The 18,021-nt window shown below is 55.6% G+C and overlaps 1 protein-coding gene across 1 annotated transcript in view; it reads left to right on the top strand.

The window, feature by feature from the left end:
* The first annotated feature begins 1,637 nt into the window (after window positions 1-1,637).
* PPM1F (protein phosphatase, Mg2+/Mn2+ dependent 1F) overlaps window positions 1,638-18,021 on the top strand; it is a 33,377-nt gene continuing 16,993 nt past the window's right edge. Inside the window, exons 1-3 of the mRNA XM_004063107.5 lie at window positions 1,638-1,740; window positions 8,392-8,657; window positions 14,821-14,966. Of these exons, the coding sequence (XP_004063155.2) occupies window positions 8,452-8,657; window positions 14,821-14,966 (352 nt within the window). The 5' untranslated portion in view covers window positions 1,638-1,740; window positions 8,392-8,451. The remainder of the gene's footprint in view (window positions 1,741-8,391; window positions 8,658-14,820; window positions 14,967-18,021) is intronic.

The following is an 18,021-nucleotide window of genomic DNA, read 5'->3' as shown; positions in this document are numbered from 1 at the left end:
CTCCTGTTAGAGAAGCATCCCAGAGACATTCATTCCTGGCAAGGACACAGGCCTGCGGACCTGAAGGCCAGGTGGGCAGAGCCACATAAGATCTGGTGCCCCATCCTCCATTTAAAAAATTATACTTTCCAACTGCATTGGTATAAAGGTGAATATATTAATATCATATATTAAAACATTTTCTTTGACATAAAGGTTTCTTTCTTCTGCCTTTAAAATAAAATATTTTGGCCAGGTGTGATGGTTCACACCTATAATCCCAGCACTTGGGAAGGCTGAGGCAGGAGGATCACTTGAGCCCAAGAGTTCAAGACCAGCCTGGGCAACATAGAGACCCTGTCTCTACAAATTTTTTTTAATCAGCTGGGCGTGGTGGTGCTTGCCTGTGTTCCCAGACACTAGGAAGGCTGAGGCAGGAGGGGAGGGTCACTTGAGCCCAGGAGTTTGAAGCTGCAGTGAGCTGTGATCATGCCACTGCACTCCAGTGTGGGCACCAGAGAAGGAGCTTGTCTCTAAAAAGAGAGAAAAAGAATATTTTCATGAGCCTCCGTGTTGGCAGAAAAATGGCCCTTCAGAGATGTTCATGTCCTATACCTGTGCCTGTGTTAGATTACATGGCAGACCCGGCATAGTGGCTCACGCCTGTAATCCCAGCACTTTGGGAGGCCGAGGCAGGCAGATCATTTGAGGTCAGGAGTTTGAGACCAGCCTGACCAACATGGTGAAACCCCATCTCTACTAAAAATACAAAAAAAATTAGCCGGGCGTGGTGGTGCATGCCTGCAGTCCCAGCTACTCGGGAGGCTGAGGCAGGAAAATCGCTTGAACCAGGGAGGCAGAGGTTGCAGTGAGTCGAGGTCATGCCACTGCAGTACAGCCTGGGTGACAGAGTGAGACTGCGTGTCAAAAACAAAAAAAAATTAAGGGGCAAAGGGGAATTAAGGTTGCTAATCAACTGATTTAGAGAGATGATCCTGGACTATCTGGGTGGGCCCAATGGCATCAGGAGGGTCTTTAGAAGTAGCAGAAGGAAGCAGAGGAGGGAACCAGAGGTGGCAGTGTGAGAAAGGCTCAACTGGCCATTGCTGGCTTCGAGGCTGGAGGAAGGGGCCACGAGCCAAGGTATGCGGGGAGCCCTTAGGAGCTGGAAAAGGCAGGGGAACAGTTTCTCCCCTAGAATCCTCAGAAAGGAACGCATTCTGGCGATCCCTGGATCTTCGCCCACTGAGGCTAAGTGGACTTCTGACGTCCAGAACGGAAAGATAACAAAAGCCTCAACGTTTGTGGAAACAAACAACTCATAATGAGCCTGGGACTGTGCCTCCTTCCCCGACGGATGAGCCTGCCTGGGCAGTCTGGGTTTGCATCCCTGCTCTGTCACGTACCAGCTGTTGACGGCACAAGTTGCTTAATTTCTGGGCGCTGTGACCTAGGGATTGCTTTCCCCATCCAGCCGCCCACCCAAAGCTGCAGAAGAGAAGCAAGAGGCTGGTGACTGGGGCGGCTCCGGAGCCCAGGTGGAGCCGCAGTTCGCCTACCACTAAAGGGCCGCAGTCACCGTCCGCGTAGCCGCCAGGGGGCAGCAGAGGTCCGGCCCCGCCAGCCTGGAGGCCCGACTGCGCCTGCGCGGCGCCCGCGGAGCCCGCGGCGGCCAGGGACGGGAAGTGGGCGGGGCCGACCGGCAGCAGCTTGCGGGACACGGAGCCGCGAGGAGACAGCTGAGGCCCGCGGAGACCAGGGGTGAGGAGGCCGGGGGGACGGGATTAGTGGGCTGACGGGGCTGGGACGAGGGTCAGGCGAGCGCCCAAGGCGCACAGGGGTGAAATGGGACCGAGGAACCGGAGGGGTGGAATCAGAGAGCTGGGGAGGCAAGGAGGCCGAGACGAGGCTCACATGGGTGCACCGAAAGGGTGCGGGGGTGCAGTGCGGGAGACCGAGGAGCAAGAGGGGCCGCTGCGGACCTGAGGAACCCGAGGCTGGGAGTTGGGGGGCTGGGGAGCCAAGGGGGCAGAACTGGGGGGCAGGCGGGGGTGTGGCCGAGCCGAGGGCCTGGTAGGGACCGAGGGCTATGAGGCAGAATCGGGTGCTGAGGGGGACGCGCCCCATTTTCCGAGATTTGGCCTCTCCCCACCCCCCAGGAGCCTCCGGGCCGGCACGTTGCCCCATATCCCCCCAGTCCCTGCACCTTCAGGGGCCCAGTCTGCCTGATGGCCCCCGGCTCCGCGGCCTCCCAGGCGTCCGTGAAGCGAGCGTCAGCTGCACAAGTGCTCGGGCTGCAGCTGCTTCAGCCACAGGTCTGTGAGCCAGAGCCTCAGGCGCGGAGGCCGGGCACATTGCCGCTGGGTTCGGTCAGGCAAGCCCCTGAACCTGTCTGTGCAACAGGAAGAACTGGCTCCGGCTGCAGGGATTTCGGCACAGCGCTTGACACACAGTGAGGCCCACTGCATGGTGGCGGGCTCCTTCGAAGCCTTCCACCCTGCGGGACAGAGTCACACATGTCGTGGTGGCATTCCCCGGGACAAGTTCCCTGGGCCCAGCTGAGCTCTCACCACGGGGGATAGAAAGTGGGACCGGCCAGCACTCTGAGGCCATCTCCAGTCTCTTCTGTTGTCAAATTTCGCTCTTTTCCTCCTGCACGCGAGGTGGAAGTACCAAAGGCACTGGGCATCCAGAGACCTTGATTGAGTTCGCTTTGCCCTTTCACCTGTGTGAGACCTTAAATGGGTGCTTGCCCTCCTATAACCTATTTCTTCATCTGCAGTGTAGCCTGACAGTATGTACTTCTCAGCGTAGTTGTGAGAGGTAAACAAAACGAATGCATTTCTGAAAGCCATGAACCTCTACACAAGTTCATTTGTGGAATTCCTTTAAGATACCGCCTGAAGGCCGGGCGCGGTGGCTCATACCTGTAATCCCAGCACTTTGGGAGGCCGAGGCAGGCATATCACCTGAGGTCAAGAGTTCCAGACCAGCATGGCAAAACCCCATCTCTACTAAAAATATAAAAATTAGCCGCGCGTGGTGGCAGGTGCCTGTAATCCTAGCTACTCAGGAGGCTGAGGCAGGAGAATTGCTTGAACCTGGGAGGCGAAGGTTGCAGTGAGCTGAGATCCCACCATTGCACTCCAGCCTGGGCAACAAGAGCGAAACTCCCTCTCAAAAAAAAAAAAAAAAGGATACCACCTGAAGCCAACCGAGTCTTTTAAGACCTGGCGCTGCTGCCCACTGCACCCTTCAGAGTGGTGTAGCTTCCTCAGCCCACGCCACCCGCCAGTCACTCTTCCCTCTGCCATCACACTTACCACCTGCTGTACACAAAGGGCCATCGTGGGCTCCCTGACTACAGGGAGCTTACAGTCTATCAAGAAAGTCAGGCCTGTAGAAAGAAATGGTCATTGCACAGCAGTGTGACTATGCTTAATGCCATGGAACTGTACACTTAGAAATGGTTAAAAGGATACATAGTGTGTATATTTTACAACAATAAAAAAATTTATATATGTAGAAAAATATCTAGGATTTACATCTAACTATTATTAGTAGTTATGAATAAAGAAATAAGAATCTCCTTTGGTAGAAAAAGGTTGGCCAGGCATGGTGTCTCATACCTGTAATCACAGCACTTTGGGAGGCTGAGGCGGGCAGATCACCTGAGGTCAGGAGTTCGAGACCAGCCTGGCCAACATGGTGAAACCCCATCTCTACTAAAAATACAAAAAAATTAGCCAGGAGTGGTTATGGGTGCCTGTAATCCCAGCTACTAGGGAGGCTTAGGCAGGAGAATCACTTGAACCTGAGAGGCGGAGGTTGCAGTGAGCCGAGATTGCGCCACTGCACTCCGGCTTGGGTAACAGAGCAAGACTCTGTCTCAAAACAAAAACAAAAACAAAAAAAAACAGTTGACATGAATGATGCTTTTGTTACACTATAGTGGTGCAGTTTCCTTTTCTAAGGATTGCTGGTTTTTTTTCATTACCCTGGTTCTGCAGTTAAGCAAGACTCAAGTATTTTTTCTATGTCCCCTAAAAAACTGCGGTTGTTAAACCCTGCGTTTGTTAAGCTTAGGAGTCAAAACTAATGCACTAGAGGAAAATAAATATTTTAAATTAAAAAAAAAACTTTTTACAAGTCAGATGTGAGCAAAAGTGCCATAGAGACATGAAAGAGAGCATGCTGGATCCAAAGATGGGGAGATTTCAGCAAAGCCTGGAAGGATCTGAGAGATCTCGGGAGGCAAAATGGAAGAAGGGCACCACAAAACAAGGAGGGGAGGGGCTGCCCTAGGGTGGGGGGTACACAGAAATGGAAGGAGGAGCCATGAGAGAGCCAAAGCCCAGAGCTGGTGGCCAGTGAGGGACAGGTCAGGGATAGAAGGAGTCAGAATGACTTCCCAGATGTCATCACAGTTAGGGCCCAGGTTCCCCAGCATGAACCCCACCCTGGGACTTTGGGCAAGTTCCTTAGCTCTTCTGCTACAGCCTGCCCTGTGAAGTGGGGATAACCACAAGAGGTTGTTGGGAGGCTAAAAGCCATCCCAGGAAGAGTGCTCAGAGCAGGGGCGGATGGCAGCTGGCAGCACCGTCAGCCACACCCCTGCAGCTGCCCCCCGATGAGTTTGCTTTGCCATTTCTCACCTATGTGGGACCTTAAATAGGTTCTAGGAGGGTGAGCACCCATATGGTGTGCAGTGGGGCCCTGATCCAGGAGGAACCAGCTGCCAGTCGCATTTGGCCAGACTGGTCCAGGCAGGCGGTGCTGGGATGCAGGAGTCCAATGTCCCTCCCATGCCCACCCCGGGCTCTTGGTGATTTGCACAGGCTCATGCACACGTCCCTCTTATTCGGAGTTTTTCCACTGGTGTGCCCTGCTCAGGAAAGCCCAGCACCAGGCTCCGCTGCCTCTGGTGCTCTCCCAGCTCTGCCTACTCCCTGCGGCTTGCCGCTGGCCTCCATGCCATTCCTGATGCTGTCTCCTCCAGTTGATCCCTCAAAGAACCACAGCACTGTCCCCTGCCCCTCCAGGCACTCCCAGGGCTGCCTCTGGTTTCCCTTGGTGAGGAATTTCTCCTTCCTGCCGGGTGTGCCATGGTGTACGTCAGATTCAGGAGCTTATTGGGAAAAGGAAGGAAATGATTCCTGTCCCTTTCGACGTCTGGGTTCCAGGGAGAGAAAGCTGTGTCCTGGTTTCTTTCCTCACCCCTTGCCTTAGGTTGATGATGCAGAAACAAGGGTGCTTGGTCCCCAGCAAGTAAGATGGCCCTGGGCACCCTGCCTTTGTAACAAGAGCAGGCAGTTGGCACAGGCCCTGAGAGTAAGCCAGCCTGTCCCCTCTACAGATGCAGACAGAGCTTCACACACAGACATCATCACACCCCCCAGACCTCACTTAGTACACATGGCACAGACACCATTGAGGCATGTGCAGATAGTGGGCACAAGGCACAGAGAGAGCAGGCAGGTGGCCACAGTGAATCAGGGTCTGCAGTGCAGACAGGAGGAGCCACCCTCCCTGAGGGAACAGGCCGATTGTGGGGAGGGGCTCACGGCACAGGAAAGAGTACCCCAAGGTCAGGAGGCAAGAAGGAGGCACCTGCATCCCAAAAGGTCCAGCAGACGTCACCAGCAAATGGGGTGGAAGTGAAGGGTCTTGAATTCTGCCCTTGACAGTGGGGCTTTACACTGTGGGCAGGGGTTTCTCCAGGGGGGCCCTCTGTGTGCTCTAGCGGGGAGCATGCTGTCCTCTCACTTGGATCCTAATAAATTCACATGAGCACATTTTGTGGTGAGACAGTAGAGCCTCCAGATCACTTGGAATTGCAAGGGAGTGGGCGGAGGCCCCAGGCACTGGCAGTTGCTGGGGGCAGCTCTGCATCGTTTACATTCTCCCAGAAGCTCCAGGGGCCAGGGCAGTGCCAGGCAGAAGAGGGGCCCTTGGCCGCTTGCACTGCTTGAGGGCAGCCAAGCTTGCTGGGAAATTCACGCCATCTTCGAATGCCTTACAGCTCTGCTGGGGCATGGCTGGCAGGACGTGCCGCCTCCTCATTGACCTACTAGGGCTCCCAGCCTCTGCTCATTTCTCCAGCTCACAGTCTTCCCTTTGTCATTTGAATGTCAGTGTCCCTCCTGCTCTCAGAGTGATTTTTCCTTTTTTGCTTTATGTTCTTTTTTTTTCTTTTTTGGTAGAGATGGGGGGTGGGGGGGGTGGCGATCTCACTGCCCAGGCTGGTCTTGAACTCCTGGCCTCAAGCACTCCTCCTGCCTCACCCTCCCCAAGCGCTGAGATATAGACCTCAGCCACAGCGCCTCGCCAGTTGTTTTATGTTCTTTATCCTTTTACCTGCTTGCCTTCTGTAACCTGGGTTGCATTAAATTTACTCCTACTTGTGAGTAAATGTGAACCATAGCAATAAATTTAGTCTATCCCCAGAACCTTCAGTAGCAAGCACCCCTATTCCTACGTTATTTGTACGTGTCCACTTTAAATAAATTACCTTTCAATTCTGCCTCTAAAAGAAGAGAAGGGTTTTGTGTTTTGTTAATTTACCACCCTTCACCCCTTGCATTCCAAATCCCTCACTGATCAGACATTTAACTTGGTGCTGGGACCTTTCCCTCTGCCCACCCCATTCTCTTTTGTGTTTTTTATCTTTAGGCTTCCAGAAGGCTTGTTCCAAGTTAGCAATTCCTGATAAGGACAGCCCTCTTGTGGGCTGTGAGCTCCCTGCATCTCTTACTTCCCACTCTCTTCATCCTGCACCTCAGGCCCCTGCCGCAGCCGCCCTTTTAGCAAAGTTTGTAGGCAGAGTCTGTGGCTATTCTAAGACTGATGATTCTAGAAGATTCTCCTTGCCTTCTTCATTCAGTTTTCAGAACCTGGAAGTCCTCATGAAGGTGATGGGCTGTGAAACTTCCCCAAATTCTCCACCCTAGAACTCGGGGTGTTCCTCAGAGTCTCATGTCCGTTTGTCACCATAAAAGAACGCAGTTTTTCTCCCTGGCTTAGTAACTGTGTAGGATTTCTTTTTTATTTTTTTCTGGATCCAATCTCATCCACTACTGCGTAGGACTCGCTGAAGAAAGTTTCCCAGCCTGAGTGTTAGACAAAGCCCAAGGTGGAGTCCCCGCTGTGGGGAGGGTTTGGAGGGGTCATGCACCCGAGAGGAAGGGGGCAGGAGAGAGAAGGGTCCATGCTGAGTGGGTGCTGGCAGGGAGGCCCAGGTGTGGGGCCTGGAGGTGAATCCCCGGGGCGATGCAAAGAACATGGAAGGGGGGCGCTGGAGAGCTGTTTGGGTATAGGCAAGGCAGGCAGGCTGGGGACGCGACTATGGAGATTCGGAGTTAGGAGAGAAGAGGAGCCAGAGCCACCCTGGGAGGAGGCTGTGAGGCACCATGTGCCTCGTTCCAGTGAGAGAGAAGCAGGTGAGGGAGTGAAGGCACAGGCTTTGCGATCCCTCTTTGGCCCTGTCTTCCTTCTGACACCTCAGGCGAGGGACTAACCCTCTCCAAACCTTGGGATTCTCATCTGTGAAATGGGGGCTTGTCCTGGCTCCTGGGGTGTTAGGGGCAACTCACAGGGCTGGTCAGCTCTGGGCATTCCTAAGGACTTAGGGAGGAAGAGCCCACATGCCCCACAGTGGGGTCAGCGCCTGGAACTGTCCACAGTGCCCCTCTTCCAGCCAGGGCTTAGCAGGCCTGAGCCATTCTAGGCTCACAATTCCCTCCTCCTATTAGAGAGCATTGAATAGGCTCGATGGTGTCCCACAGCACCTCCTGTCTGTCCCAGATTAAACCTCTGCTTCTCTCCTGGCCACCCCTTGGGTGGCCCCAGCAGCCTCTGGGGATCCCTTCCTGCTCCCACTCTGGCCTATCTCCAAAACAGCCCTGGGCCGGCCTCCTGCATCTTGGCCCTTCTCTTTCCTCCCCTGAACACCGCTAGAGCCCCAACAGGTGTCCCTCCTGCCATCTGGTCACCACGTCCAGGCTCACAGACCTGGTGGCTTCACTCCCTCACCTCAGAGCCCTCCTGGCTGCTCGGGACCCGTGATCAGGTTGAACCCCCTCACCTACCTCAGTGCCTGGCCTCGGCATCCCTGTCCTGCTCGTCTCTGGCCACGCTGGCCACCCTCTGCCAGGAACAGTCTTCCTCCTCTGTCACGTCTTGACAATGTCCGCCCAGCTGCTGCTCCTGGCACCATCTCCTGAGACCGGATCTCTGGATGCCCACAAGTCCCCACCTGGACTCATGTCAAAACAGCGGCCAGGGTTGTCCCTCCACTTACTAGTGGCCCTGAACCATGAGGCCATGCACCTGCCACATGGTGCTTGCAGGTGGGCACCTGCATTGCTGGCGCCGTGGCCCCCTGATTCTGCTGACTCTGACATTTCTCCCCAGGGTGAAGCCTGGAGACCCTCTTGCCCTGGCCCAGCTGCAGGCCCCCGGGATGCTCTGGGCATGTCCTCTGGAGCCCCACAGAAGAGCAGCCCAATGGCCAGTGGAGCTGAGGAGACCCCAGGCTTCCTGGACATGCTCCTGCAAGACTTCCCAGCCCTGCTGAACCCAGAGGACCCTCTGCCATGGAAGGCCCCAGGGACGGTGCTCAGCCAGGAGGAGGTGGAGGGCGAGCTGGCTGAGCTGGCCATGGGCTTTCTGGGCAGCAGGTAGGCCTGTGCACCCCCAAAGGGGACGGGGAGTAAGGGCACGGCACCAGGGCCGACAAGGGATGTGGCTGCTGCTCCCCTACACGTCCAGCCCCACACGGGGATCTGCAGCCCCGGATCCCTATGCAGCACCATGTGGAACTCCCGTGGCTGCTGTGGCAAAGCACCACACACTGGGCACTCAACACAGCCAAAGCTCATTCTTTCACAGGGCTGGAGGCCAGAGTCCAAGATCAAGGTGGCAGCTGCGCCATGCTCTCTCAAAGGCCGCAGGGAAGAGTATGCCTTTCTGTTAGTGTCTGGCCTTGACTTCCTGGAGGTCCTTGGCTTGTAGACTCATTCCTCCTAGCTGGCCTTGTTGCACACGGCATCTCCCCATGTGTGTGTCTGTGCCTTCACACCTCCCCACCCTGCCTGCTGTGTGTCTGTGACTCCTCCTCTTGTAAGGACATGGGCATTTTGGACCAGGGGCTGCCCTCCTACAGTGTGATCTCATCTTTCTTTTTGTGGAGAATGGGGTCTCGCTATGTTGCCCAGGCTGGTCTCGAATTTCTGGGCTCCATGGATCCTCATGTTTTTGCCTCCCTAAATGCTGGGATTACAGGCATGAGCCACTCCAGCCAATGTGACCTCATGTGAACATAACTAATTACATTTGCAAAGACTTTAACTCCAAATAAGATCATATGCTGAGCCACAGGGGGCTGGGGCTTCAACATACCTTTTAGGGAACACAATTTAATGCATAGCAGCTGATAAGCAGTACGTCCTGTTTCCGATCCGTGTGATGGACGAGGAGGCAGAGGTGGGTAGATGAAGAGGCTGGCCTGAGGCCTTACAGTCAAGGAGTGGCAGAGCCACATGGCACCCCAGCCACCACGATCTGAGAGATAGCTGGCACTGTCCCCCTTCCACAGGTGAGGAAGCTGAGGCACAGAGAGGCAGCACAACTAGCCTAGCAGATTTCGGGGAAGATAGAGAGTTGGGTGTCCACGAGCAGACAGTGTGTAGCTGTCTCCTAGGCTGAACTCAGAGGTCCTTTCCTTGGAAGACCCTTGCCCTCCCCTTCTTCATTTATTCATTCATTCTGGAAGTATTTGTCCCATGAAAGATGGTGAAGGACAAGGTCTCTTCTCGAACCCTCTCTGCTCAGACAGGGTCTTGGAGTCAGGCTGTCTGTCTGGCACAGGGGACAGCTCATGGAGGTGAGCAGGCTGGTGGGCCACGTGCTGTTTCTGTGAACCTAGTCCCTTGCTGAGGGGATGTGCCCATGGTCCCCAGTCCCAGCATCACCCAAATCACCTGAAATATCACCTGAAGCCATGACAGGCCCTCAGCCATAGCTCCCTCTGACAGAGCCTCCATCCTCGGTGGCTGCCTCAGTATCCCCCAAGTGTGCACTTCCTTTGCCCCTTGCAGCGAATCAACTCTGTTCCTGACACCCACCAAAGGCCTATTTTCCTTGACCCCAGGCCCTAGCAGAGTCAGTGACTTGTGCTCTCCCTGTGCAACATGGGCACAAACATTTCTAAGTGTCAGCCACATGCAAGGGCCATGCCACCCAGCATCCCCCACAGCTGCCTAGAGCTCAGGAGGAAATGTCCAGTGACCACGCTCCATGAGGTCGTGGCATGCGCAAAGGGTGTTATTGGCTTGTTTTGAGGAAATATTTTAGATACGTGGCACAAAGTGAATCAGCCCCCAGTGGTGGAGCAGAGTGGGCCCAGCAGGGGTGCCATGCACAGGAGGTGAGGGAAGGCCTCACGTTCTTCCTTCTTGAGAGGAGCAGGTGGCACTCTGCAGGGAGCAGGGGAGTCCAGACCAGGGAGTTCTGCAGCCACTGGGTCTTCGTGGAGGTGGCATGGGGCCATTGCTGCCTTGAGGCAAAAAGCCAGGCCCGGGACAGAAGGGTTGGTGTACTTTGGCCCAAGCATGAGGTGACCGGGCAAAGCCAAGCGGTGCCAGCCCCAAGCTGGGGATCAGATGGAAAAGCCATCCCGGGGAACAGAGCCCAGGGGTTTGCTGGGCCTGCGTGGGGCACAGGTGCTGAAGACGGACAGGCCGCAGCACCGGGGTGACAACATCAGCCTTCAGTTCCTGGGCAGGGGGAGAAGGGCGCAGAGCAGGGTCCCAGGGAAGGATCCAAGGTGGGAGGGCCTGGAGGGCTGAGGAGGGAGTAGGCAGTGCAGGTGACCTGCCCAGGAGGGCCCCGAACCAAAGTTGGGGTCAGTGCTGGGGGCGCAGGGGAGGGCAATGGGTTTTGGTTTTGATGCGAGAGCAGCCAGACTTGTTGAGCGGCTGCTGTGTGAGCCACCTAGTGATGGGTTCGAGCAGGAGGGGCGCAGAGCTCCCAAGTCTCCTCAGCCCCCAGGAACCCACCTTACATGGTGAACTAAAATGGAGTATTTGAAGGTGTTATATGTTCCAGCCATCTTACTGGATTTATTTTTTAAGTTATTTTTGTTCTTTTCTAGCATCTTCTTTCACACGCAGGTGTGGATGTGCATAAGTGTAGTCAGCACTTGGGGTCTGAGCCTCACACGTTGTCTACACTAAGCCTGGCTGTCCACACACACGCACTCACATGTGCCCATACACAGTCACGAGTTCCACCTCCGAGCTCTGCTTCCTGTGTCCCAGCCTGAGGAGGGGCTCTTGGGCATGAAGGGCTTTGAGCATCTTGGTCCCTGAGCTCTTTCACAGACCGTAAAAGGCATCCTTCTGGAGACCATCCAGGAGTCAGAACATCCAGTCCACAGGGCGCTATTTACGCCTTGTCTCCGCTCTTGTTTGGAGCCTCCTGTCACATATTTGAGTCCCTGAGCAGTGCATACCGTACACTAATGATTTGAGTGTGGTTTTTGTCTCTGCCACTAGACTATAAGCCCCTTGTAACAGCCCCTGCCCCAAGGTCGGTGAGACGTGTTTCTCAGGCACCTGGGCCTTGCATACACCTTGGCTTGTCCCTGGAGCATCTACTTGCCTTGTGTAGGAGCCTGCTCTGCAGGGACCAGAATCAGGGTGGATCTGCATGGTGCAGTGACTCAGGGCTGAGGGCCTCTAGGGCGTGTCCCAGGCCAGACCCTGGGATGAGGCGGGAGCTGTGTCCAGGAAGAGGACGATGGTGGCCCTTGGCCAGGCATTGTCTGGGTCCCCACAGCCGGAAACTGCCTCCCTGCCCCAGCAGCAGTGGCGGGTGGGCAGGAAGCTGAGGCCTGGCCTCACCGGGACCAAGGGAAACAGGCGTCCTTCCTCCCTGTGGTGCAAAAGGAAAACCCAGCAGTTGGCAGGAAACCCCCAAATGGCAGAGGAACTAATTTCTCATGTCTTGGCTGGTTGTTTTTCAAAGGCAGTTCCAGAGGCTTCTCCCATGAGTCACCCTTTCATTTTAAAAATCAGGAATCCGCTGAGCATGGTGGCTCACGCCTGTAATCCCAACTACTCAGGAGGCTGAGGCAGGAGAATCACTTGAACCCGAGAGGTGGAGGTTGTGGTGAGCTGAGATCACGCCATTGCACTCCAGCCTGGGCAACTAGAGCGAAACTCCGTCTCAGAAAAAAAAAAAAAAAAAAAAATCAGGAATCCATCCCGGTAGATTCCTCAGACCATCAGTAGATACCTTGGGTGCCTAGCCCCCATGGAACAAGACCTGTCAGCCTGTGCTATTGGAAGGTCCTCGCCTTCCAGTTAAAGCCGGGAGTGTCGGCCCAGTGCAGAATCACCTTGCCACCCCAGGCATGCTCCCCTGACCCCCACTCTCAGGGACAGGCACACAGGGGTGAATGTGTGTTGTCCAGCTTCCAGGGCCCCCGCTGGGTGAGAAGGCAGATTCCAGGGGTCAGAATGCATGTTAGAGGCCATAGGGCCACTGAGGGAGCGACCCCTTCTGCCCAGAAAAGCCAGGGATGGCTCAGAATTTTAGACACTCCTCCCCACTGCCCTCCTTCTCAGCCACAGATGGCTTCAGTGTTTCTTTCCCTGATCTGCCCCGTGGCTCTCTTCTGCCCTGCCTACCTGCTAAAAGACGCTAACCCTCCTGTCGGTTTGCTTTCAGCCTGCTGCGACCTCCCTTTCTACCCACTACGCCTCCTCGACTGTTCAGCTCTGTTCTATGACATTGAAAGCAGTGACCCAGTCTCACTTCTTAAAACGTTTCCTTCGTGGCACCCAGAAGGCCACCCCTGGAGTCATCCCCACTTTGCTAGCCATGCTCTGGCCCTGTGGGACTCAGCCCCCTATCCTCATTCATTCCGCAGCTCCATCTCCTGCCCAGACCATGTTCTTGCAGGCCCTCAGGCCTCTTGACCTCCGTGGAACACAAGTCGCTATGGAAACAGAGCCCATTGCCCATCCCCTGCCTGACTCTTCCATCCCCATCAGGGTAATTAACTGTACCACGAGCCTTCTAGTTGATCAGAATAGAAACTTCAACACTGTCCCTGCCCCTCCATTTATACTGCCCGACTCTGTCTGCTCCTGTTTGTCACCATGGCCCTGCCCAGCCCAGGTCTTGGACTCTCTCCTCTAGACAGTCGTCCCCTTCTTGCCAGCCCACCCTCCACACCAGGGTCAGAGAGGCCTAAAAGCCCCATCTGATCATGCCATGTCCCTCTTCAAACAGACCAAAGGCGGCCAGGTGTGGCGGCTCACGCCATTATCCCAGGGCTTTGGGAGGCTGAGATGGGAGGATTATTTGAGGGCAGGAGTTCAAGACCAGCCTGGACAACATAGCAAAACCTCACCTGTACAAAAAATTTACAGATTAGCTGGACATGGTGACGTCTGTAGCCTTAACTACTGCCTGTAGCCCTAACTACTCTGGAGTCTGAGGTGAGAGGATCTCTTGAGCCCAGGGGTTTGAGGCTGCAGCGAGCCATGATTGCACAGCTGCACTCCAGCCTGGGAGACAGAGCAAGACCCTGTCTCTAAAAATAAATAAATAAATACACAGACCAATGGCAGTGCTTCCCTGTTAGCATAAAGCTTGGCCTGCCCTGTTCCCACAGCCCCTCACCCCGGCAGCTCCTATGGCCCCATCCGCCCAGGGAAATTGTGGACCACGCACAGCCACTTCCTCTGCTGAGTGTGCCCATGGGTCCCACACCCCAGGATCAGCTTCCTGGAGCTGCTGTACAAATGACCACAGACCCAGCAGCTTAAACAACAGAAGTGTGCTTCATGGTGCTGGAGGCTGTCATCTGAGATCAGGATATTGACAGAACTGGCTCCTTCTGGTGGTTTGTGGGCAACCCTTGGCATTCCCTGGCTTGTAGGTTCATCCCCCAGGTCTCTGCCTCATGTTCCCATGGCATTCTCTCTGTGTGTGTGTCTGTGTCCAAATTCCTCCCCCAACCTGTTTTTTTTTTTTGGAGACAGCATCTCGCTCTGTCGCCCAGGCTGGAGTGCAGTGGCACAATCTTGGCTCACTGCAACCTCCACCTCCCGGGTTCAAGCAATTCTTCTGCCTCAGCCTCCTGAGTAGCTGGAACTATAGGCATGCACCACCACACCCGGCTAATTTTTGTATTTTTAGTAGAGATGAGGTTTTACCATGTTGGCCAGGCTGGTCTCAAACTCCTGACCTCGTGATCTACCCGCCTTGGCCTCCCAAAGTACTGGGATTACAGATGTGAGCCACCGCACCCGGCCCAAATTCCCCCTTTTTCATAGAGACATCAGTCATTGGAGTAGGGGCCCAGCCTGCTCCAGCATGACGTCATCTTAACTAATTCCATCTGTAATGACCCTGTTTCCAAATGAGCTCCATTCTGAGGTACTGGGGGTTAGGGCCTCAGTTTATGAATTTAGGGGGGACACAATTCAACCCAGAACACTCCCCACCCCCCAGGGTCCCCAGCTGGCATGGGTGATTCCTCTGCCCTCCTGTGGCCAGGAGCCGTCATCAGCATGGATGTCAGGCAGTTTACTTGCCCATCAACAGCCCCCTCCCCACTAGCCCCAGGCCCAAGTATGGTCCAGCTCCCCACCAGATGGTTGTGCGTCTGCCTCTGCTGTCGTGTGACCTTCCTGTCCCAGCTCCCTGAGGACAGGGGCCGCCCTGCTGGCCGTGACCCCTCAGCATGTGGGCTGACAGTTGGGGAAGGGGTGCTAGGTGTGGTCTCCTGCTGGGGGCTGCCCCTCACTTCCCTCTCCTCATCCCTAGGAAGGCCCCGCCACCACTTGCTGCTGCTCTGGCCCACAAAGCAGTTTCACAGCTGCTACAGACAGACCTTTCCGAATTCAGGAAGTTGCCCAGGGAGGAGGAAGAAGAGGAGGACGATGACGAGGAGGAAAAGGCCCCTGTGACCTGTGAGTTCTGTTTCTTCTGAGGTGGCCCCAGGGCTGCTTAGCAGGCAACAAAGGGTGACGACATTGTGGGAAGCCCATTGATTGGGGTCCCTAAGGGTGCTGGAGCCCTCGCTCACAACGGCAGCAGAATCAAGGAGCAGAGAAGGCTTGGGGCCCCAGCGAGGTGGAGGGTGGCGGTCACAGCCCTCCACAGGTCATATAGTTCCCAGTCAGCCCACGAGGCAGGGGTGGGTGGTGCAGACACCCTCCTGTGTCCTGTCTGACTGAAGTTCCAGAACAGCCCAGGAAATTAAAGATGCTTATCCCGGTTCACAGAGGATCTCACAGGTGATCGATCTCTGGTCATGCAGCCAGGTTCAAGTGCCCTCAGTGTTGAACTCAGTTAACATGTGCCCGGGCAGGCGAAGTCAGGGTTGGCCAGGTGGCATGCCAGCAGGTCTCGGGGCAGCAGCGTGGTCCCCTCAACGCTCGGGCCCCCTGCCTCAGCTGCCCCCAAGTCAGGATTCTGTTGGGTGGAGACGCTCTACGGTGTCCATGAGCCCCATGGTTAGATGCTGGTGGAAGCTTGTCTGTCAGCCTGCTCCTGGGACAGCCATAAGCATGGTGTGGCCAGGGGAACCCAGAAATGGAGAGGGCTGCAGAGCCATTTCACAGAGGATATAATCATTAAAAAGCAGGGCTTTTATTTCATGTGACTTTCTTTCATTCTCCTAGTAATTTCATTTTATTATATTTCGCCAAAGTGTTGGTTGATGTTAGACCAGAAATACAGGGCGTAAGAATCGCAGGCTGCAGCAGGGGTGCCACAAGGGGGTAGCAACGTCCCACCCAGCTGAATACTTGTCCCTGGACAGGCCAGCAGGCAGCAGAGTCGCAGTGGATTTTCCCTTCCTTGCCATTTCCTGTCTGCCATTTCCTTTCCCTTCCTTTGCCATTTCCTTTCCTTTCCCTGTTGTTCTAAATTCGGCATTACTAGTGCATGCGTGCATCCGGGGAAAAGGAACAAGGTGGGAGAAGAGAGAGAAAGCGAATACCCGAGGCCGCCAGCATCAGTGGGTGCGCGCGCTCTCCTCCTCGCTCTCGTCCCCTGCCCTCCGCCCTGGCTCCCTGCCCGCATTCCCTGGGAGCGCAGCCTTGCCTTAGCCTGGGAGACAGCTGTCCACAGTGACAGCCGGCCATTGTCCGGCCGGTGGCAGCTGCTGCTCCTCCGCTCTACGGCCCCACCAAGGGGGCGCCGCCACCGCCCAGGCCCTCCCCTCCTGATGGGTCTCTGTCCGTCCGCGCGGGAGACAGCGCCACCTGCCGGTGAGAAGGAGCGTTGCCGCTCCGGCACCAGCCCAGTCCTACGCTCGGGGCTCCTGCAGGCCTGGGAAGGAGGGAGGGCGCAGCTAGAAGGAAGTCTCGCCTGCCCTTGCTTCCCTGTCTGTCAGAGTGCCTCGCATGCAGGCCTGCCTAGCGGCCTTGATCATGCTCTCCCTGTCACGGAAGTAGAATGTAGTCAAGTTTTTGGACCCCAAGCCATTCTTACAAAATTGCATCAGAGTGGGGATTGTATTATAAGAATTGCCACTGAAGAGCAGCGAGTGGCTGAAACCTCTGTGTGGCTGCCAGTCAGCCCCTCCCCGGTGACTGGATCAGCGAAGAATCCAGAAGCGAGGTTGCGGGGCTGCAGCCCTTGGCATGGGGAGTCCGTGGGCCAGGCAGCACTGCCTCAGCCGCTGGCCTTTCCTGAGCAGAGTCTAGGCTAAGCGGCTGTTGGAAATAGCAGTAGCACCCGGGGCGAGACCGTGAGCCACAGCGGCGGCCGGAGTCTCCCCCAGCCCGAGCTCAGGCCTGGTAAGCACCAGGAGCCCACAGTTTCCAGAGGGAGTGAGGAGGAGTCCATGGCATTTAGGGGCAGTTTTCTGGGCACAGTGGCCCTCAGACGAGAGGAAGAGGAGGCAGCGCTACAACGACTGGCAGGATGAGGGGGGTTTCCTGCTGGTTTGCAAGGGGTCCACTGGCCAAACTTGTGTGGAGCTGCCTTCCCTGAGCTGGGCCTGCCTGAATGAGTTCTCAGGCCCCTCCTTCACCCATAGCCTTGCCAGTCCCCAGTTCTTGCCAAATGCTTGAATAGGCCCCTGTGTTGGCCATGGCGGCAGCAGCTGGCTCTGGATGCCCCCACCCCTGCCTTGATGCATGGATTCCCAAGAACCTGTCTTTCTGTGACCTCCTGCGTGCATAAGCCCTCGCGTTCATGGTTCTTCCTTGGTGGCCCCCTCTGGCCTCAGCCCTTCTCCTTTTCTTCCACAGCCTCCGCCTTTAGGCAGGAGCTCTTTCCTCCTCTCAGTTCCCCATGTCCTTTGGGTGTGGCCTGTGACACTCAACTCCTGCCCTTGGCTGACTGGCCCTGATTCACCATGCTTGCCACGTGCACCTGGGCTGGCAGGAGTTCCAGGAGAGTTTGTGCATTGAAGTGACATGAGTCCCTGAAGCCAGAGCCCCCATGGTTTCCTTTGGGCCTGTTACTGGTTGATCTTTTCTTGAGAAGCCAAGCTTAGGTAGGATTTGGGTATTTTTTCTTTTCAAATGAGTATTGTGGCTTATATTATTTGTTGCTACATAACAAATTGCCCCAAATGTAGTGGCTTAAAACAACAGACATTTATTCTCCCAGTTTCTGTGGGTCTGGAATCTGGGAGCAGCTTAGCTGGTTCTGGTCCAGGGTCTCTTACTGGGTTGTGGTGACATGGTTGCTGGCTGGGCTGGAGGGCCTGCTTCCGCGGTGGTTTCAACACACAGCCACTGACAGGAGGCCCTGGTCCCGTCCCATGTGGACTCTCCATGGCGCTGCTTGAGCATCCTCACAGCTCAGATTGAGCGATGAGAGGGAGGGAGGAAGAGAGTGAGAATACACAAGGCGGAGGCGCAGGGCCTCTTTGTTTCGTAACACCTGAAGCACACGCAGTCACTGCCACTCTCTTCATCAGAAGCAGCCAGGTCCCACACTCAGCAGTGGGAAGTGAGCTCCACCTTGCAAAAGGGGAAGTCAAAGAATTTGTGGACATGCTTTAAA

The sequence above is a fragment of the Gorilla gorilla genome, chromosome 23 (assembly GCF_029281585.2).
Source record: "Gorilla gorilla gorilla isolate KB3781 chromosome 23, NHGRI_mGorGor1-v2.1_pri, whole genome shotgun sequence".
In the NCBI taxonomy this organism is placed as follows: Eukaryota; Metazoa; Chordata; class Mammalia; order Primates; family Hominidae; genus Gorilla; species Gorilla gorilla.
The sequence above is the reverse complement of the archived record's forward strand: the minus strand, read 5'-3'. Positions and strand labels throughout refer to the sequence as shown.